General features: G+C 43.7%; 1 protein-coding gene across 11 annotated transcripts in view; it reads left to right on the top strand.

Moving 5' to 3' along the window:
- Positions 1-22,087, top strand: part of LMNTD1 (lamin tail domain containing 1) — a 245,674-nt gene that overhangs the window by 31,346 nt on the left and 192,241 nt on the right. For 10 of the 11 annotated variants that reach the window (XR_014160846.1, XR_014160847.1, XM_081879160.1 and 7 more), the window contains exon 1: positions 18,933-19,037. The exons of the other annotated variant lie outside the window; for it this stretch is intronic. Coding sequence is in view for 8 of the 10 variants with exons in the window: in XM_081879160.1 (XP_081735286.1) it covers positions 19,008-19,037 (30 nt within the window). In the remaining 2 variants the exon portion in view is untranslated. Of the gene's footprint in view, positions 1-18,932; positions 19,038-22,087 lie in introns of those variants that run through there. 11 annotated transcript variants of the gene reach the window in all.

The raw sequence follows: 22,087 nt of genomic DNA, 5'->3' as shown, positions 1-22,087 counted from the left end.
CCTCATTATCCAGATTTTTCTCTAATACTTTGGTTTTGCTCTTGTTTAGTCTAAATCCTGCTACCTGTCCAAACTCTTGTATCAGCTCCAGTGCTTTAACTGCACTGGAATCTGAGTCTTGTAGTGTCAATACTAAATTATCCGCAAAGGATTTTAATTTATATTGTTTGGATCCTACTGTAATACTTTTAATTTGTTCATCCTTTCTAATCATACTTAGCAAGTCCTCTAGGACTGAGATAAACAGCAGAGGGGAAAGTGGGCACCCTTGCCTGGTTCCCTTCTCTATTCTAATTTCCTCCGAAACCACATTATTTACAATAATTTTAGCTTTTTGTTCCTGATAGATAGCTTTAATACCACTTAGAAAATCTTGACCAACCCCCATACTCTCAAAATTATGTAGCATAAATCTCCAAGATACATTGTCAAAGGCCTTCTCTGCATCAATAAACATTAACATTGCTTTACAACTCTTTCTTGCTTCCAGTTTTTCCAAAATATCCACAACATTTCTAATATTGTCTTTCATATGTCTTCTAGGCAGAAATCCTGCCTGGTCCTTATGGATATATTTAGATAGAACCTTCTTTAGCCTGTTAGCCAATATATTTGCAAAAAAAATTGTAATCCACATTGAGTAGGGAGATTGGTCTATAGTTTTTAACATTGGATCTATCTTGACCCTGTTTAGGAATCAGAGTAATATAGGCTTCCTTCCAGGTTTCAGGTGCTTTGCCCCCTCACAAAATCGAATTGGTTACTTCTACCAGAGGTTGAATAAGCCAATCTTTCAGTTTCTTATAATATTTCGCTGATAGACCATCAGATCCCGGTGTCTTGCCAAGTTGCATTGAATTTATTGCTTGTTCAACTTCCTGTCTTGTAATTAAACCTTTTAGTAGGATCTTTTTATCATCCGGAATCTGCTGCAAACCATTAATCTTGATAAATTGCTCATTTTTTGCCAAATTCTCTTTGTCCTTTTTATACAGTTGTTTATAATATTTGAAAAAACATTTTCTTATGTCTGCAGGGTTCTCTACAGATTTTTCTTCTGTTACAATATTTGTGATAGCACTTTGCTTTTGTCTCTTATTTAACTGCCAGGCTAATAATTTCCCACATTTATTTGCAGATTCAAAATTTCTTTGTCTCATCCTTCTTATCTTCCATTCTATTTCTTGGTTTACTATCTGTGAGTATTGAATCTTTAAAGCCTTAATTTCTTTTTATAACTGCAAATTCTTTGGGTTTCCTCTGAGCTTCTTCTCTTTATCTTTTAATTGGTCCATAATTTTATCTTTTTTCTATTCTGTGACTTTCTCCTAATAGAATTTTGTTGTATCAGAAACCCTCTCATTACTGCTTTGCTGGCATCCCAAATAACCCTTGTTTCCGTTCCCTGATTCATATTAAGTTCAAAATAGTCCTTTAGGGTTTTTTGGGCTTTATTCACAATTGAAGTACTTCTCAACAAATCATCATTCATTCTCCATCTGAAGGAACCCTGTACAAACATTTTCAAGTCCATATAAACTGCATTATGATCAGAGCATGTTTTAGGGCAAATTTCCTTTTTTATTACTTTAGGAACCAAGTCTCAGGATATCCATAAGTTGTCTATTCTCGAGAATACTTGGTTTGCATCTGAGAAAAAAATCTTTTTCCATTGGATTTCTAATTCTCCATATGTCTGACAAATCAAATTTGTCTTAGATAGTCTGCCAGAGTTTGATACCTTTGATCTCTGAGTCCTATCCATCAGGGTGGATGCAACTCCATTCAAGCCCCCCATTAATATTAATTTGTAATCCATATATTCCATAAGACTTGTTTCCAAGTTCTTAAAGAATTCCACTTTGCCGTCATTAGGTGCGTAGATTCCTAGTACCAAATATTTTTCACCTTGCGCTGTAATTTCAACTGCTATGTGTCTTCCTTCCTCATCTTTAAAAGCCAATTTTGGATTCCATTTTTCCTTAATATAGAAAACCACTCCTCTTTTTTTAACTTTGTCAGAAGAAATAAATTCTTGACCCAGGCTTTTATTTATTAATATTTTTCTATGTAGTCTTGTAATGTGTGTTTCCTGTAAACAAATCATATCCAAATTCTGTTTTTCCAAAATAAGATATATTTTTTCCTTTTTCGGAGTAAGTTCAAGCCATTTACATTCCATGAATAAATTCTCAAACGCCATAATGTCTACTTAGGGGGAAGCTGCCTCCACCCCCAGCGGCTGTGAGCTTTGTAATCCAAGTTCTACCGAGTGCTTTTGGAGAAAGCTGTCCTTCTCTTCAACAGTCTTTATCTTTTGCTTTCTTCCTTCAAATTTGAAGGATAAGCCCTCTGAAAATTCCCACCTAAAAAAGATATTCTTTTTCTTCAGAATGTCTGTCAAATCCTTGTATTTGGATCTCAAGTTCAAAAATTGGTGTGGGATCTATTTAAAGAGCACCACCGATTTATCCTGAATTTTGAGGCCTTTTTGTAGTGATGTCCCAAAATAATGTCCCAAAATTGTGGTGCTGTGGGTTAAACCACAGAGCCTAGGACTTGCCGATCAGAAGGTCGGCAGTTCGAATCCCCGTGATGGGGTGAGCTCCCATTGCTCGGTCCCTGCTCCTGCCAACATAGCAGTTCGAAAGCACGTCAAAGTGCAAGTAGCTAAATAGGTACTGCTCCGTCAGGAAGGTAAATGGTGTTTTCGTGTGCTGCTGTGGTTCACCAGAAGCGGCTTAGTCATGCTGGCCACATGACCCGGAAGCTGTACGCCGGCTCCCTCAGCCAATAAAGCGAGATGAGCGCCGCAACCCTAGAGTCAGTAATGACTGAACCTTATGGTCAGGGGTCCCTTTACCTTTTACCCAAAATAATGTCTCTTTGCTGCTTATGACAATACAGTCATAAGTTATTTTAGTCTCCTTTTTAGGCCCAAATCTGTATGCTTTTTCTACCCAAGCTTCCACTTCCTCTTTTTTCAGATCCCAACATTCCACAAAAAATCCTATCAAAGATTCTCTGAGTTTTTCTTCTTCCAGAAAGGGGACCCCCCTAAATCTCAAATACGATTCTTTTCTCTGCCATCACCGGCGATCTCCGGCATTGAATGTGTTGGTCTCGTGTGGGGCACCAAGGAGAGCTTGGCTGTCTGGCTGGTGTACCGACCACCCAGCACACCTGCAGCCACCCTGTCAGACCTGCTGGAGGTGGTGGCGGGCTGGGCCTTGGAGTTCCCAAACCTACTGGTTTTGGGAGACTTCAACGTCCATGCCGATGCCGCTCCCTCCTCACAGGCTCTGGACCTAGTGACTTCCATGGCAACACTAGGGCTCTCCCAGGTTGTTTTGGGCCCCACTCATCAAGCAGGCCACACGCTGGATCTGATCTTTGGGGCTGGCATAGATGTGATCATGCTCCCCCCTGTGGAAGTGCCATGGTCTGATCACTACGCTCCGAAAGCCAAGATTGACTTCCCGCTCCTCCCCGGCTCGGGTGGCGAACCTATTTGGGCTCGTCCGTGAAAACTGATGGATCCTGATAGATTCCAACAAGCCTTGCGGAACCCTGCTCCTCCTGGCGACTCATTAGATGACCTTGTTGAGGACTGGAATAAACGGCTCTTGGCAGCCATTGATGAGATCGTGCCTAAGCGCCCTCTACAACCCCGTCGAAACCGGGCCCCTTGGTTTACTGAGGAGCTCCGGAAAATGAAGCGGGATCTCAGACGGCTAGAGCGAGTATGGCGACGGACTCGTGACGGAGCCTCAAGAACATCTTATAGGACGCTTATGAAAGCCTATGAGATGGCTATGAAAGCTGCTAAGAAATCTTACTTTGCAGCTTCCATTGCATCCGCTAGCTCTCGCCCGGCACAACTTTTTAGAATAATTAGGTCAATAACGTCCTTAGGAGGACAACCAAATTTAAGCACAAATTCGACCCACAGCTGTGAGGCATTCGCGAGTTTTTTTGCGGAGAAAGTCCTGTTGCTCCGCCGTGACCTCCCTGCCAATTTAGATACAGTGACTGAACTGGAGGCCCCTTGACTGACTTCAGGTCCAGTGTTGGACCATTTCAATCGGATACTCCCTACTGATGTGGATAGATTCCTCCAAGTTGGTAGGCCCACCACCTGCCTCCTTGATCCGTGCCCATCTTGGCTGATTAGGGAGTGTCCAGATGTTGCGCGGACCCCCCTGGTTGAAATTATCAATTTGTCCCTTGACACGGGGACATTCCCAGGGGAGCTGAAGGAAGCAGTGGTGTGTCCACTCTTTAAAAAAAACTTCATTAGATCCCTTAGACCTATCCAATTACCGCCCAGTTTCAAATCTTCCATACCTGGGTAAGGTAATTGAGAGAGCGGTTGCTGAACAGCTTGGTAGGTTTCTGGAGGAAACATCGGCATTAGATCCATTTCAGTCCAGTTTCCGTCCTGGTTTTGGGATGGAGACGGCTCTGGTTGCCCTAACAGATGATCTCCGTAGACAACTGGATCGAGGCGGGTCAGGACTGCTGATCCTTTTAGATTTGTCAGCAGCCTTTGACATGGTCGATCATGATCTTCTGGACCACCACCTCGCAGACGTGGGGATACAGGGCATAGCCCGTAACTGGTTGTGCTCTTTTATCTCTGGTCGGGGACAGAGGGTGGCACTAGGGAGGGAAATGTTGTCGCGCCACTCCTTGGTGTGTTGAGTGCCACAGGGCGCAATTCTCTCCCCGATGCTTTTTAACATCTTTATGCGCCCCCTTGCCCAGATTATCCGGAGCTTTGGGCTGGGCTGTCACCAATATGCTGATGACACTCAGCTCTATCTGCTGATGGATGGCCACACCAACTCGGCTCCGAACACACTGACCAGATGCTTGGAAGCTGTGGCTGGATGGTTTCGTGGGAGCCGACTGAAACTAAATCCTTCGAAGACAGAGGTCCTATGGCTAGGTCGGGATGGTATGGGGATGAGGGACCAACTGCCTTCTCTTGCGGGGGCCCAATTAGTGCCATTGCCTTCCGTTAAGAGTTTGGGTGTAATCCTTGACGCCTCCCTTTCCATGGAGGCGCAGGTTACAGCAACAGCTAAGGCGACATTTTTCCACCTTCGCCGCATCAAGCAGTTGGTCCCTTACCTTTCCCGCCCCGACTTGGCCACAGTGATCCATGCGACGGTCATCTCCAGGCTTGACTACTGTAATTCGCTCTACGCGGGGCTGCCCTTGAAGCTGTCCCAGAAACTCCAGTGGGTACAGAATGCTGCAGCGAGGCTCCTCACGGGGTCTCTGCCATGGGAGCATATTCACCCAGTGCTTTTCAAGCTGCACTGGCTCCCGGTGGAGTACAGGGTCAGATTTAAGGTGCTGCTTTTGACCTTTAAAGCCCTTCACGGCCTAGGACCCTCGTACCTACGGGACCGCCTCTCCTGGTATGTCCCACGGAGAGCCTCAAGGTCCATAAATAACAACACCCTAGTGGTCTCTGGCCCTAAGGAAGTTAGATTGGCTTCAACCAGAGCCAGGGCCTTTTCAACTCTGGCTCCGGCCTGGTGGAACGCTCTGCCTCATGAGACCAGGGCCCTGCAGGATCTGATTTCTTTCCGCAGGGCCTGTAAGACAGAGTTGTTCTGCCTGGCCTTTGGCTTGGAGCCAATTTGATTCCCTCCCTCCCTCTCTTTTTTTTCTCTTTTCCTTCTCCTCCTGTGACGAGGCTACATTTTAATATTTTAATGTTCCATTATTTTAATGTTGTATTTTATTTTTGTTTTTAAGTTGTAATCATTCTTCTTGTTTTTATTATTGCTTGTAAGCCGCTGGGGAGGGCGGGGTATAAATAAAAAATTATTATTATTATTATTTTCCCTTCAACTGAAGGAAGGCAATTGAGTTAGCATTTTCATACTGCAACCGTTCCAAGTCTGGCAGTCTAACAGTCTCCAGCTATGCCAACCTTGTCTCATGTGTGGTTACCTCATCTTTCACGTCTTTCAAGTTGGTCCTTAAAAGTTCAATCTTTTTTTCCAATTTATCTATACTTGCAGTATTACGAGTTAGACCTTCTTTAATGTCAGTTAACATTGACATCACTGACTCCTCAAATTGTTGACACTTAGAGCCACGTCTCATTTTTTCTGAGCTCATAATAGCTTAAGAATGTCAAGGTCAGTCTTACAGTATGGCGCAGTGAAGGAGAAAAACAAGTTCACTCCACCAATCCCACTGCGGCCGGCCCAGAAGCTGTGTCCCTAATCTTTCAAACTAGCTAGATAACAAAGACAAAAATGGCAGAGAGAAAATTGTCATAAACTCCCCTTATTCTGAGGGAAGGGGACACTTTTTAGCCAGTTTAAACTGTAGCCAGGCAGCACAGGAAAGTTTGTAGCCAAGTCAGTGGAAACGGAGATTGAATGTTTCCTCTTCCATTGTGACGTCACAATGGAGACTAGTCTTCCCTCCCGGGTGGTCCGCTGCCAAATGGGGAGTTTCAATCGTATTCACAAACTTCCCAAAGTTATATCCAAAGCTCAAATACCCCCTCTTCCCCTGAAGTAGGGGGTCAAAATTGCTTGCAGGATTTTAAAAGTTTTTCGTTCCTTTAAGGCTTCGGTCTTTGCACACCGATTTTCGCCTTCTCCAACGAAGGGGACCGACCTCCGTTTTTAAGTCTCCCTTTTCTTCCCGATTTTTTCCGAATTTTTAAATAATATTTATTACTTTTAAACACTACAAAAAAGAGAAAGAGAAAAGAAGAAAAAAGAAAACAATACAATACAATGTATAAACGTTACACAACACAACACTAACACAATAAACTAAATAAAGCCAAACAAAAACAATTTAAGACACACATCATACAATTTCAATGTCATATCTTTCATTTACTTGTTTCAACGACCTCCTCACACCTCCCTTTTTGAATTCGACTTCTGTTAATTGTTTCAGCAATTCCTTTCCATCTTTCTCTGTTTTCTGTCCTATATTTATCTTAACATATTCTAACCTTATTTTTCCCTAATACTCTAATAATCTATCTATACTTAATTCCTTATAACATTTCTGCTAAAGCCATATAACTTCATTCCAACATTTTTCCAACATTCGTCAATTTTACAATATTTCTATAAATAGTCTTTAAACTTTTTCCAATCTTCTTCCACCGTCTCTTCTCCCTGGTCTCGGATTCTGCCAGTTATTTCCGCCAATTCCATATAGTCCATCAACCTGGTGATCTTCTGTCCGAGGCTCTTAACTCTTTTCCAAGTCCCTTCTGCAAATCTTCTTCGTGCTTATACAGGAACTTTGCTTTGTCTTCTACTGATCTTATTTTTGTTTTCCTTCCTTTGAGGCTGAAGAGTAGATCTTGGGGAAACTCCCTCCTAAAGATGATTTTATTCCATCTCGACAGGGCAACCAAATCTCCATAGTTAGACCTAAGATCCAAAAGGTATTTCAGAACGTCTTTAAAAATTTCCACTCTTGGCTGTTGTTCTTCTAAGTTCTTCTGGTAGTTCCAACAGTCTCTTATTTTGTTCTTCTCTTTTTTCCCTCCTCTTCCAAGTCTAAAGGCCCTCACAATTTTAGTCTCTTCTTGACCCAAGTCCAGGTCCCAAGAAACAGCAAATTCCTGTTTGAGGAAGTCCATCAAATCCAGTTCAAGCAGGGCTCTGATCCTCAAAATCTGTTTTTCTTTAGATTCAATCATGACAGGCATCAACTTATGATCATCAAGTTGCATCTGTGAGGCTGGGACTCTTTCTCTCTCCAATTGTGTTACTTTAGGTTCAACGGCAACAGCTTTCTCCCTAGCCTTCTCCGCAGTTTGCCATGTCAAAGTAGATTCCTGTGTCAATTTCTGGATAGTTTCTGTATTGGTGTTCACCTTTTGTCCCAAATTATTTATACTTTCTATATTTAAATCCAGCTTCTTGTGAAGCTGTTCCAGTGAGTCATTTATCTTACATAATGCAGCCACTAAGGCCTCTTCTGTCAACATTCTTGACCAATTCAAGGTCAGTCCCAGAATCTCACAGCTTTTTATCTTACAGCTGGAAATTCCCCCAGCTCAGCTCTTATAACAGTTTCAAAAGCTTCCTCTAGAGGGAAACAGTTTCTATTTGTATTAGTCCTTTTAAACACAGTTCAAACAATAAAGTTAGTTTCAATTTTCAGTTACTTTTACTCCTTTTTAAGAGCAGATGGAGAGAATGGAAACAATGTATCTCTCTTATTTAGCTAGCTGTCAGCGAACGTTCTATTCACTATCAATGAACAATCCAAAAACGTCAGTCTTACTAGCAGCCCATTTCCAGGTTCGGAGCAGTGGTATTTTAACTTTCTTCGCTCTCTCCTGCAGGCACACACAATCCAAACCTTCCCCCCTCTTCTCCTGCTTCCAAGAGGGGTTTGATGTTTTCTACCGATGGAAATTTAGTCCTTTACAGTAGGCTTTCCAAGACTTTAGCTTACAGTCTCTTTTCTTCAGTCTATTTACAAAAGGGGAAGGCGGACTTCCTATTTTGAACCTCCCCGTTTCGGTGCCAAATTAAGACGTTTAAAAATCCAATTCTCCGCTCTACTCACAGGTAGTTGCTTTAAAATCAAATTGTCCACAGGAAAAAGTCAGCGCTCTCCGGCAACAGATATGCGGCTTCGCTCTGTGGAAGAAGCAGTCAATTCGAAGCACCGCGCCACTCACCCCACGTCGCTCCGGATCCTCGAAACCGGGTTTCCCCACGAGTGGGGGAGGCGCAAAAGGTGCCAGCCAAATCCCACGTTCACAGGCTTCACCCACCTCTGATTTTTAGTGGGTCTCCGCCTTTGCCGTGGCGGCCAGACCCAGATTCCACGAGGCAAATTCCTCCCGATCAGAGGAATTCCGCCATTACCAGAGGCGCCAACCCGGAAGTCTTTATTTTTGTAAGTACTTGTAGTTCCAAATTATTCAATCTTTTTTATGAAGGAATTGGCCACTCACGATCACCAGTCTCAGAGCTTCGCTACTTTGAAGGAAGCAATCATTTCCGCTGTGCCATGTCTCCAACCCCACTCACTCTCGGGGCTCTTTTGAGCTTACCGGGGAACAGGGGAGTCGCTTCCAGTCGGGATTCAGGCCTCATCATGGGACTGAAACTGCCTTGGTCGCGCTGGTTGAGGATCTCTGGTGGGCTAGTGACAAAGGTGAGAGCTGTTTCCTAGTTCTGCTGGATCTCTCAGCGGCTTTCGACACCATCAACCATTAACATCCTTCTGGACCGTCTAGAGGGACTGGGAGCTGGGGGCACTGTTATACAGTGATTCTGCTCCTTCCTCCTGGGCCCTGTTCAGAAAGTGGTGGGGGGGGATGAGTGTTCAGACCCCTGGGCTCTCACTTGTGGGGTGCCTCAGGGTTCTGTCCTCTCCCCCATGCTTTTCAACATTACATGCAGCCGCTGGGAGAGATCATCAGGGGGTTTGGGCTGGGTGTTCATTAGTATGCGGATGATACCCAGCTCTACCTCTCTTTCAAATCGGAACCTGTGAAGGTGGTGATGGACCTGTGTGAGTGTCTGGAGGCGGTTGGAGGATGGATGGCGGCTAACAGATTGAGGTTGAATCCTGACAAGACAGAAGTACTGTTTTTGGGAGACAGGAGGCAGGCGGGTGTGGAGGACTCCCTGGTCCTGAATGGGGTAACTGTGCCCCTGAAGGACCAGGTGCGCAGGCTGGGAGTCATTCTGGACTCACAGCTATCCATGGAGGCACAGGTCAATTCTGTGTCCAGGGCAGCTGTTTATCAGCTCCATCTGGTACGCAGGCTGAGACCCTCCCTGCCCGCAGACTGTCTCGCCAGAGTGGTGCATGCTCTAGTTATCTCCCGCTTGGACTACTGTAATGCGCTCTACATGGGGCTACCTTTGAAGGTGACCTGGAAACAACAACTAATCCAGAATGCAGCAGCTAGACTGGTGGCTGGGAGCGGCTGCCAAGACCGTATAACACCGGTCTTGAAAGACCTACATTGGCTCCCAATACGTTTCCGAGCACAATTCAAAGTGTTGGTGCTGACCTTTAAAGCCCTAAGCGGCCTCAGTCCAGTAGACCTGAAGGAGCATCTCCACCTCCATCATTCTGCCTGGACACTGAGGTCCAGCACCGAGGGCCTTCTGGCGGTTCCCTCACTGCGAGAAGCCAAGTTACAGGGAACTAGGCAGAGGGCCTTCTCGGTAGTGGCACCCTCCCTGTGGAATGCGCTCCCATCAGATGTCAAAGAGAACAACAACTACCAGACTTTTAGAAGACATCTGAAGGCAGCCCTGTTTAGGGAAGCTTTTAATGTTTAATAGGTTATTGTATTTTAGTGCTTTGTTGGAAGCCACACAGAATGGCTGGGGAAACCCAGGCAGATGGGCGGGGTATAAATAATAAATTACTACTACTACTACTACTACTACTACTACTACTATTATTATCTCCTCAGAGAATCATAGAGTTGGAAGAGACCACAAGGGCCATCGAGTCCAACCCCCTGCCAAGCAGGAAACACCATCAGAGCACTCCTGACATATGGTTGTCAAGCCTCTGCTTAAAGACCTCCAAAGAAGGAGACTCCACCACACTCCTTGGCAGCAAATTCCACTGTCGAACAGCTCTTACTGTCAGGAAGTTCTTCCTAATGTTTAGGTGGAATCTTCTTTCTTGTAGTTTGGATCCATTGCTCCGTGTCCGCTTCTCTGGAGCAGCAGAAAACAACCTTTCTCCCTCCTCTATGTGACATCCTTTTATATATTTGAACATGGCTATCATATCACCCCTTAACCTCCTCTTCGCCAGGCTAAACATGCCCAGCTCCCTTAGCCGTTCCTCATAAGGCATCGTTTCCAGGCCTTTGACCATTTTGGTTGCCCTCCTCTGGACACGTTCCAGTTTGTCAGTGTCCTTCTTGAACTGTGGTGCCCAGAACTGGACACAGTACTCCAGGTGAGGTCTGACCAGAGCAGAATACAGTGGCACTATTACTTCCCTTGATCTAGATGCTATACTCCTATTGATGCAGCCCAGAATTGCATTGGCTTTTTTAGCTGCCGCGTCACACTGTTGGCTCATGTCAAGTTTGTGGTCAACCAAGACTCCTAGATCCTTTTCACATGTACTGCTCTCAAGCCAGGTGTCACCCATCTTGTATTTGTGCCTCTCATTTTTTTGCCCAAGTGCAATACTTTACATTTCTCCCTGTTAAAATTCATCTTGTTTGTTTTGGCCCAGTTCTCTAATCTGTCAAGGTCGTTTTGAAGTGTGATCCTGTCCTCTGGGGTGTTAGCCACCCCTCCCAGTTTGGTGTCATCTGCAAATTTGATCAGGATGCCCTTGAGTCCATCATCCAAGTCGTTGATAAAGATGTTGAATAAGACCGGGCCCAAGACAGAACCCTGTGGCACCCCACTAGTCACTCTTCTCCAGGATGAAGAGGAACCATTGATGAGCACCCTTTGGGTTCGGTCAGACAGCCAGTTACAAATCCACTGAGTGGTAGCATAGTCAAGTCCGCATTTTACCAGCTTCTTTACAAGAATATCATGGGGCACCTTGTCAAATGCCTTGCTGAAATCAAGGTAGGCTACATCCACTGCGTTCCCTTCATCTACCTGGTTGCTATCTCCTCTGGTTGCTGCTCTTTGAGCAGCAGCTTCCTCAACTTCCAGGTCTAGCTCAAACAGTGTTTTTTGACTAACATAGGCTGCTAAAGCTGCAGTATACTGAACTTTTCAGCAACTCCTGGGATGATACTGTGCAAAGGCTTTTGGGTTTCTACACTGAAGCAAGTCATTTGAATTTCCATATTGACAAGTAGCTGTGTGCACATGAAGAAGGGAATAAATGTGTTCTATTCTTCTCAGTAATAATAGGTCATCCAAAATAAAGAAAACATTTCAGAGGGACTATCTCCAATCAAAAAGTAAAGAGCTGTTTTAATGAGTATTTTGAAAGCATTGTCAAACCCAGGGTGCCTCTGTATATTTATAAAACCAAGATAAAGGCAGACTTGGCTTGAAAGAGAAACATACATACATTGAAGCAAGAAAATCATTCTAACTGTGGCATGCCCATTATTTCTTGGTCTTGCTACAGAAGCAACAAAGGAGGAGAGGTGAGGCCTAAGCAATGTATTTTAAATAATGAATGGTTTTATTTTGTTGAGATTATTTTTCTGAGGGAAGCTCTTGCTATGTCAGCATGCTAACCTTGGCCTTTAATCTCTTTATTTTTTCACTGAAGAAAAAACAAACCTTGGGGCTGTGGAGATTTCCAAGAAGCAGATTAACATTTCAAGTCAAAGTCCTTACAAAAGGGGGGAAAGGGAGAAATTGACAACTGTTTAAAAACTGGAATGCATTCGCCTGGTGTAGCTCAGCCAAAAAAAAAAGGGGGGGGGGAAGAGTTCCAAAGATGGAAGAGTTGATCCATGTGCATTGCATTGTTTTGGCATAGAGTCACGTTGCATACCCATGTGGACAAACACAGTGATTGTGCCAGTGGTCCATTGACAGTCCTTGCCTAGTGCACCAGCACTGGATTCGTGACAATCCTAAAGTGGGTGAAGGACTTCATGGTCCTCTCAACCAGCCAGGCAGAGGTGTCCCTAGGGTCCCTTGTGCCCTTGGCAAGGAGCTGGCAAGGAGCCACCCCCCCGGGGGGGAAACACTTTACCATAATAGTCACATTAGAAATTACTACATTTTACACAACCCAAGTACAGTGGTACCTCGGGTTAAGAACTTAATTCGCTCTGGAGGTCCATTCTTAACCTGAAACTGTTCTTAACCTGAAGCACCACTTTAGCTAATGGGGCCTCCCGCTGCTGCTGCCACCACCTGATTTCTGTTCTCATTCTGGGGCAAAGTTCTTAACCCAAGGTAATATTTCTGGGTTAGCGGAGTCTGTAACCTGAAGCGTCTGTAACCTAAAGCATCTGTAACCCGAGGTACCACTGTACTTGAAGCATCCAGAGTGAGGGCAAGGTGAGAGGAAGGACCATGGTGCAAGGACAGGAAGCTTTCCCCATGTTTGTTCTTGCTGTGACAGCGGCAGAGTGTCACACACACACATACAGTCCATAGTCTGATCGGTGTTTTTTGCACCCCCATCTGGGCCTGTGCCCCTGGTGGGACCAGTTTGGCCAGCCCTTGGATACCCCCTGCAGCCGTTCAGCCATATGCATTTAAGTCAGTTAGATGAGTAACACAGATTGGGGTTGGGACACTTGCAGCAAGCAATGTAAACAACACACCCCTGGTGGTGAAAAGATGTTCTTCACATGTTCTATGATTCTATTAAGGGTGCAACCATAGGGACCATGGGATAGATCACATCTATTTCTCTCATGTCTTGCTTCCATTCGTTGCAGCTGTTCCTCAACATTATTTGAAGTTTGGTACCCCTTCCAGGGCAAAGGAAACAAGTTCAAATATAACAGATATACCGTATTTTTCCATGTATAACATGCCCCCGTGTATAAAACGACCCCTATTTTGGGGGGACTCCAGATTAAGAAAACGGGGGGAGATTGCCCAGAGTTGTTTTTAAAAAAATATTTTTTATTCATTGTCAATTAAAAACCTTCCAATTAATGACAAATCAATTCCAATCATACCAAATCATAATACAAACAATACAGCCAATTAAACACGCCATGGAGTGTTTAATTGGCTGTATTGTTTGTATTATGATTTGGTATGATTGGAATTGATTTGTCATTAATTGGAAGGTTTTTATATATATATATGGAGTGTTTAATTGGCTGTATTGTTTGTATTATGATTTGGTATGATTGGAATTGATTTAGTTACAGATAGGTAGCCGTGTTGGTCTGCCATGGTCAAAACAAAATAAAAAAATTCCTTCCAGTAGCACCTTAAAGACCAACTGAGTTAGTTCTAGGTATGAGCTTTCGTGTGCATGCACACTTCTTCAGATACACTGAAACAGAAGTTGATTTGGAATTGATTTGTCATTAATTGGAAGGAAGAAAAGGAAGAAAAGCAGAAAACAAACAAAGGACATTATCTCTCGATATGCAGAACATGGGAAGTCCCCATCTGAATATATATATATATATTTATTCAGATGGGGACTTCCCATGTTCTGCATATCGAGAGATAATGTCCTTTGTTTGTTTTCTGCTTTTCTTCCTTGTTGTTTTCCACTTTCATAGTTCCGATCTTAACCGTACTTATCTTCTCCATCAGTCACTGGTGTATGACTCACTATCTTATTTAACAAAGTCCATATATCTGTTAACCTGCAAGAGGCAAAAAAATTATTCCATGTTGTTTTCCACTAATTGTTTTTAAGACACAGTCCTCTGGGTAGCCCCTCCTTTCACTCCACCGCTTTTTTGCTCCAAATACTCTGGGCTTTCTTCCAAAATTCCTTCAGTTGATAAAATTTGTGACATAGCATTCTTTCAGATCTCTCTTAACGAGCCAATGTTTCAAATATATATCTCCAATGACAAACAATGTGGTGGGATATACTTCATAGTCAGTAATTACGTGAAGATTGTTTTCAATTCCTTTAAGATCCGTGCCAACTCTCCTGGGCCCTAGGAGAGCCAGCAGCAAGAATCCAAAATTCACCGTCACTTTCTCCTTGATCCAAATATGAAAATAATCCATACAAAGGTTCGCCAAATCATGAAATAGCAAATAACAAGTAGAAAAGAACGGTAGCCACTCACCTCATAAATCCAAGGGTAAGGATGAGAGCCTCTTTCAAGTCCAAACTTTAGCATCCAGTGACTGGTAAGTTTACACGATCTTTTTATCTCCTTCCATCCAGAACAGGCCTATTTTTTAGTCCAAATTTTGATAAATTTTAAGGAACAGGGATCTGAACTTGACATGAGCCAACAGTGTGACGCGGCAGCTTAAAAAGGCAATGCAATTCTGGGCTGCATCAATAGGAGTATAGCATCTAGATCAAGGGAAGTAATAGTGCCACTGTATTCTGCTCTGGTCAGACCTCACCTGGAGTACTGTGTCCAGTTCTGGGAACCACAGTTCAAGAAGGACACGGACAAACTGGAACGTGTCCAGAGGAGGGCAACCAAAATGGTCAAAGGCCTGGAAACGATGCCTTATGAGGAACAGCTAAGGGAGCTGGGCATGTTTAGCCTGGAGAAGAGGAGGTTAAGGGGTGATATGATAGCCATGTTCCAATATATAAAAGGAGGGAGAAAGGTTGTTTTCTGCTGCTCCAGAGAAGCGGACACGGAGCAATGGTTCCAAACTACAAGAAAGAAGATTCCACCTAAACATTAGGAAGAACTTCCTGACAGTAAGAGCTGTTTGACAGTGGAATTTGCTGCCAAGGAGTGTGGTGGAGTCTCCTTCTTTGGAGGTCTTTAAGCAGAGGCTTGACAACCATATGTCAGGAGTGCTCTGATGGTGTTTCCTGCTTGGCAGGGGGTTGGACTCGATGGCCCTTGTGGTCTCTTCCAACTCTATGATTCTAGGATACTATGATTCCTGGCTCACTGGAATGGCTCTCAAGAGTGCCCAATTCGTACAGTGTCAGCACTCAGCATCCCTGCCCCCGCATTATGCAGCAAGCGGCAGATTACGGACAATCTGCGGGTGACGGCCAGTCCCCCCCTACCCGGGGGGGGGGTGGCAGGGATAATTACCCCTTATCATCTCTGATAACCTGCATTACTGGGGTTGGATGTAATGGGAAAAACCAGAAGTTGAGATTGCCCAGAGTTGTTGAGCTCCTTGGGGGGGGGGGGGATTGCCACAGACTCCAATCACCCACCCAATCACTGCTGAAAATCTCCTGCTCCCGGCTGCCAACAATCACCTGTCCCTTCCCCTGCATTATCCGTGTATAAGATGACCCCCCATTTTTCACATTTATTTTTAATTTTAAAAAGCCATACATGGAAAAATATGGTACTTCCAGAGTGGAATTTCAGTATTAGAAAGATACCCTTTGTGTACAAATGCTGTACACACCAGATGTCAGGGACTGGCAGGGCTCTGACGAGTGTGTGGCGGAGGCAGGATGCCAGGGGATTGATCCAGAATAGGGGGCCAGCAATTTATGGGGTTTGGTGCCACCCACAAGGTAGGAGCAAGGGCAAGGCGAAAAGGAATGAACAGAGCTATCAGAGCACACAGGACATGATGAGGGAAGAGGCTGTTAAGGCAAGGAATGGGGCAGTTGAAACCCCACCACTGTTTCAAATGTGTTATAAGCATGCAACACCAGGTGGCACTGGAGAGCAGAGAAAATTCTTTGCCATTTTCCATAACATCCCCCCCCTTTTTTTTTTTGTTATAAGAATTTAATTTCTGACTTATTTATAGTGGTCCCACCCACCCCCATCCCCCCGTATGTAGATCCACCCTATGAGGCTCATTCCTGCAAGCTTACAACTATTTCATTTTGAGACTTTTCCATGTATCTGGTGTAAGTTGCTATAACAATGGTGCACCTAATTGCTGCCTTTCACCTGAATGGGATTTAGTTTTGCTTTTCCCCTTTCAGCTTTCTAACATAAAACAAATGCGGACTACACAATTTGCAATTTCAACTTTTTCCATCATACTTGATCATAAGCCTGTGGCAGTTGGTGGGATAGGTCTGGTTACCTGACCTCCTGTCATCATCACAGATGTTGTGGAGGGATGAGGGTCAGTGTGGTACAAGTGCACCAGCAGAGCCACTCCGGTGTTCCTGCTGGTGCATTTGTACCATACCATCCTCATTAACAGACACCTTGTCCCTTGCCTTCCTGATACGCAATGCCATGGCAGCAATGGGAGGCCAGGTAAGCAGCGCTGCCCCAACAGCCATTGCTGTATAGTGTATTTGTGTTTAAATGATAATAGTTATTTCTAAATTTGCATCTAGGCATGCTAATTTGTATCCTATCGTGTCCCCTTTTTGGCAATGGATAAGGGGCTACCTTATGTGGCCTGCATGTAAGGAGAAGATATACAAGACAATCATGGTGAAACTTTATTGCGTTGTCCAGGGGTGGACTTTGGTCTTTCAGTTTTTAGTGGCACTCTGTGCAAGGCCATAATTCGATGTCCCCCCCCCCCTCACCTTCCATTCTGTACAGGCACCAGGGCGGGGGAACCAGTCGAGCTGCCCTAAATCCACCTCTGCATTGTCTGATGTTTTCTGATTCTACACCTTCCATAATGATAGGGTCAAACTACATGTTAATCTGAAGTTGTATAAATGCATCTGTCTCTTTATATTTATTTTAAACACTGGCTTTGGAGACGGGCCAGTCCAGATAAGACCCCCACATGAGGGAGAGGGAGTTGACTCTTTCTCCCTGCACCATTTTCCTTATTAAAATTACTCCGATCCAATCCATTCCTCCCCAAACTGAACGGTTGTGAGGTAAGGACAAATTGGCAGTGCTCAGCAGCAAAATGTCACAGATTTGGGTTCAGGGCACTGTGTTGGGTAGTTGCATTGCTCCAGAGCATGCCAACATATTTGTGGGTGATTTAGAACAGTCCCTAAGTCCCTCTCTTCATTCATTGATGACTTCTTTACCATCTTTGTTCATTTGCCATGATTCTATATATTTATTTCTGCCCATATCTATTGTTGACTCTTACATTGCTTGATCTCGTGGCCTCATTTCTGTGGTCAAAATGTATATTCCATACCTTTTTAGGTGATCCCACATCTCATGTTTTGTTTGTTACTGTAAACTACTCTGTGATCCTCAGCTGAAGGGAGGTATATAAATTTATTAAATAAATAAATGACTCACACAGGCTCATGCTAAATATTTGAGGTGCCAAAAGACCCTTTGCTGTTTCTCATAACCCAACATAACTACCCTTTTGGAACTGCTGTTCACATCATAATATGAAAAGGCGGCGGGGGGGGGGGGAGTAATGACTGCTTGATTTCCATGAGTTTGGAAAGTTTGCTAACAAATATAACAAAAGATTTACTTTGAAGTATAGCATCCACTGAAAAATGTCTTGCTAGAAAATTCATTCCACAATTTAATAATATATTAGAGGAAGTGCTAGCTGTAGACAATGCTCCTTAGTTTGAATTCCAAAAGAGGGATGGGACAGTAACTCGGACACAAACCGGTGCAATTGTGCTTGAGTCCGTTATATAGCTTATGGAAGAGGTACCCACAAATATGTGTACAGTGGGGTGCAGCAGAACCTACCACCTCCAATTGTGCATCAGGACACTAACTCTGGTTGCATCTACTGGGCTCTTTGGAGGATAGGTAGAAGACCATTGTGATGAATTAATGGATGGCTAAACCAGAAAGAGAATAGATTCAAACTTGTTGAGTTGTGCAACAAAGTGAGCATGGCAAAGTGTGAGAACCTTGTATGACTGCCAATTCTACTTTTCCTTTATAAATTGGTCTAGCTTTTCTTGAATATGGGTATGCCAATAGGCATCAGCACTTCACTTTGCAGGAAATCTGTAGATCACTAGTATTGGTTGGGACTTTTCTTTTTAAGTACTTAAGCCTGGATGAACTAGGCCAGGGGTAGGCAACCTAAGGCCCGGGGGCCAGATGTGGCCCAATCGCCTTCTCAAACCAGCCCGTGGACGGTCAGGGAATCAGTGTGTTTTTACATGAGTAGAATGTGTCCTTTTATTTAAAATGCATTTCTGGGGTATTTGTGGGGCATAGGAATTCATTCATTTTTTATTTATTTTTTCAAAATATAGACCAGCCCACCACATGGTCTGAGGGACAGTGGACCAACCCACGGCTGAAAAAGGTTGCTGACCCCTGAACTAGGCAAACCAAGATGTCCCCCCCCCCCTGCTGACTTAGAAAAACTTTTGAAAATAAGGGCTTTTCTTTAAGCAGCTCTGAAAATGAAAGTGCTGAGTGAATGTAAATGTAAATGAAGCTATTGTGTGGTCTCTAGGTAGCCTGGATGTTGTGTTGTCTGCCAGGGTATGGTACAGGAAAACAGGCATCCTGTTTGTTTGGGTGTTCAGTGTTGTTTGTTGCTATGCTGGTCTCATGGAACAAGGGAGACAAAGTAAGTATCGCAGTACCTTCTTTAACTGTGCCAGCTTTGTTAGAAAAAGCATTTCTCCAAGTAGAAACCGTTTGAACATTGGTAGCAACCTTAACTGCAGGAAATGTGATCTATCATTGACGGTTTGTGTTGTTAAAGCTTCTGTGTTCTTGGAAACAGTAGACTTATGACTTTCTGCCCCCAAGATAATTTAGGAGGTTCTGTACAGGCTTGTTGTGGGGCAGACAGGAGCAAGGTAAGAGAATACTGACAGAAGTGTTATTTCACAAATAATATGCCTTTTCTTGTTCAAGTCTATTTTCCATGTGAATTTAGTAAAAATGTAATAGATGGGTTTGCTATTCCTGCATGGTTATATATGACTGAATAGGTGAAAGCAAAGTACAGTATTAAGCGTACCAGTGTGCAATTGCCATGTGTGCCTTTTAATGCATTTTTTTGTTCAAGAATGTTGGTAATTGTCACAGTACATGAATCTTCAGCAGAATTGATGAAGCCAAGTCTGGTGCTTAGCCTACAGGGAAGAGCTTAGTTTTCTCAGTCCCATACTTAAGATTATTCCGTGTTTTGAATAAGGAATCTTTTAAAGAATGTTGGCAAAACTGAAGGGTAATGATCTTCATTAGGATGTATATGCCTTGCAGTGGTCAGCGTTAAATTCAAACAAATGGTATTTTCAGGGCACCTCTCAGGTGGGCGCCATTGGCATTCTAAGAGTTCATGGTGAGTTCCAGCACCTCTTTTTCTAGAAAAATAGCACTGGGTATTTCCAACATTTATTTTGAATGTTTACAGCATGAAAACATCTCATTTTTTTATTATTCAATACATAAGATTTCTTATTTGCCTTTCACCAGAAGTTACAAGGGCAGGTTACAACAATTTAATCATGTAATATTGGTTGTCATTCCCTCAGAAAAATTGTTATCCTTGTCACCCTTTCTGTTTGTATTGCTTTCAGAGAATGAACCAGTTTGCATGCAATGACAAACCATAGTGAGGGTTTGGCTGATTTGGATAGAGCAGTGAGATGGTGCCCACAGCACAAATACTCTGGTTTCATTTCCTCCTTGGCAGGATCAAGAGCAACAAGCCATGAAGCCTTGGCTTGTAATTATGTCTGAACCAGGGATTACATACCTCCCAAAGTCCCACAAAACAGGGACATTCCATTGGTTCATGTGAGATTGTGGCAGCCATTTTGGGTGCCACCATCTTGAGTGCTCTTGCCTTGCACTCTAAACCCCCAAAATGCACTGTTTGGGAGGGCGAGGTGAGGTGTGGGCCACATGACTCTCCCAGGGGTGCATGCCAGAAGACACACATCCCGGTTGGGGGCTGGAAAAAGTTGGGTGGTATGGGATTATGGTTTGTTTCCTCTAGCAAACTACAAATGCTCACCAATATGATGCCAGGTTTTTTTTGTTGTTGTTGTTGGCTTGCCGATTATGGTTTGTTAGAAAGAAACGAACCTCAACCCCAAATTCACATCACACAGCAAGGCAAGGCTTCATGGCTTGTTGCTCCCATTCACACCAAGGGAAGAGGAAAGTGGAAGCAATTGACCAAAGTGCAGCCACACACTGCCAAGAGGCCATAAAGTATATGGCAGGATTGCCAGTCTGGGTTGTCCCTGCCTATGGGCTCCTATGAAAGACTGCAGGTGCTGGGTATTTTGTGGCATAAACCATGGCTTATTGTTACATTTGAAGGAAGTTAATGCATGGTAAACTGATTTAGAAGCAGTTTTTCTGGTTTAATGCTTGTTTTTATGGAAACCCAGAACTGTGGGGCAGTGGGGAGAGATTCTAATATTGTTTTTAAACCACTGCTTTTGTCAACAAGGTCGGAATCTATCCAAGCCAATCAACAGATGAACTATTTGACTATAGTTTAGCCCACAAAAGCTTGTGCCGTGCTATGCTTATGTTGGAAAACTCCTTGGCCTAGTATTAAAATGTGGACTTTTAAATATTGTATTCATAACCAGCTTATGGACACACATTTGCAATTTAGACAATCTTTTCCCTCACCCCCACCCAGAAGCGGCTATTTTAAAATAACGTGGGAAGTGATCCATAAGCTATGAACTTAATATATTAATTTTTCTCAGTGTAACTTTGGGAAATATCATGTAGTCCATTGGAAATGAAAACCCCATAGAAAGCATGGTGATGAATAAATCGGCAGTTGATGGAGGGTTGTTTTTACTTAGGCAGTTTGCTTTTGCTACAGCTTCAGCTCTGAATGCCCAGAGACACACACTAGTTGCTTTGAGCATTTCAATGGTGCCCCAGCTCTCTTAGCTTCACCTGCAATATCAGGGGAATGCAGCTTCCCTGAGTTGCTTCCTGCCTGCTGATAACAATTCCATCCTCAGAATGCCATTTTGTTCTTTCACTAGCCTCCAGTTCTGATCTCCAGCCCACGGATGAATATGAGCCACAAGTTTTCTATGAAATTGTACATAGAAAACAGATGTGTAGTCATTGCAGCTGTGAGATGATTAAGAATTTGGGAGAGAAGATGTACATTTTCACAACTGGAAAAATAGGTTTAAATGTCTTTGACTGAAAACCATCAAAGATCCTGTGGGATGCTCAGTAACTGACCTGTAGAAAAGACATTACAACCTGAAAAAGAGAAAATGCATGTACTTTTGTAAACCAAAAAAAATCTTTAATAAAAATCATTTAAAAAAAAAAAAAGCACACAAGACCTTGTTGCTGTGTAAGCAAGTCAGTGCCTAGATGGGAGACTTCCTCAGGTGTGACACCTTGTGTTTCAGGATGGAAATTGGTGGGATATACATAAAGACAGGAAATAAATAAATCTGCCATATTCCCCTTGCCAAATCAGCTTTGTACAGGAATTTGTTTTAGGGAGGGAGAAAAACTGCCTGCTTCCACCCAGGGGTGGAGGAAACTGCTTGGGCACCTGGGGTGGCGCGCCCAGGGGTGGGGTGAGCTGCTCATAGTGACAGGGCCTCCAAAGTCTGCCTGCCTCCTCCCACTCAGCCACCCTACAGCTGGGGGGGAGGCAGCAGGCGG

This window comes from Podarcis erhardii, assembly GCF_964252035.2.
Source record: "Podarcis erhardii genome assembly, chromosome: 10".
NCBI classification, from domain to species: domain Eukaryota; kingdom Metazoa; phylum Chordata; class Lepidosauria; order Squamata; family Lacertidae; genus Podarcis; species Podarcis erhardii.
Note: the sequence above shows the minus strand (reverse complement) of the source record. Positions and strands in the feature narration are given on the sequence as shown.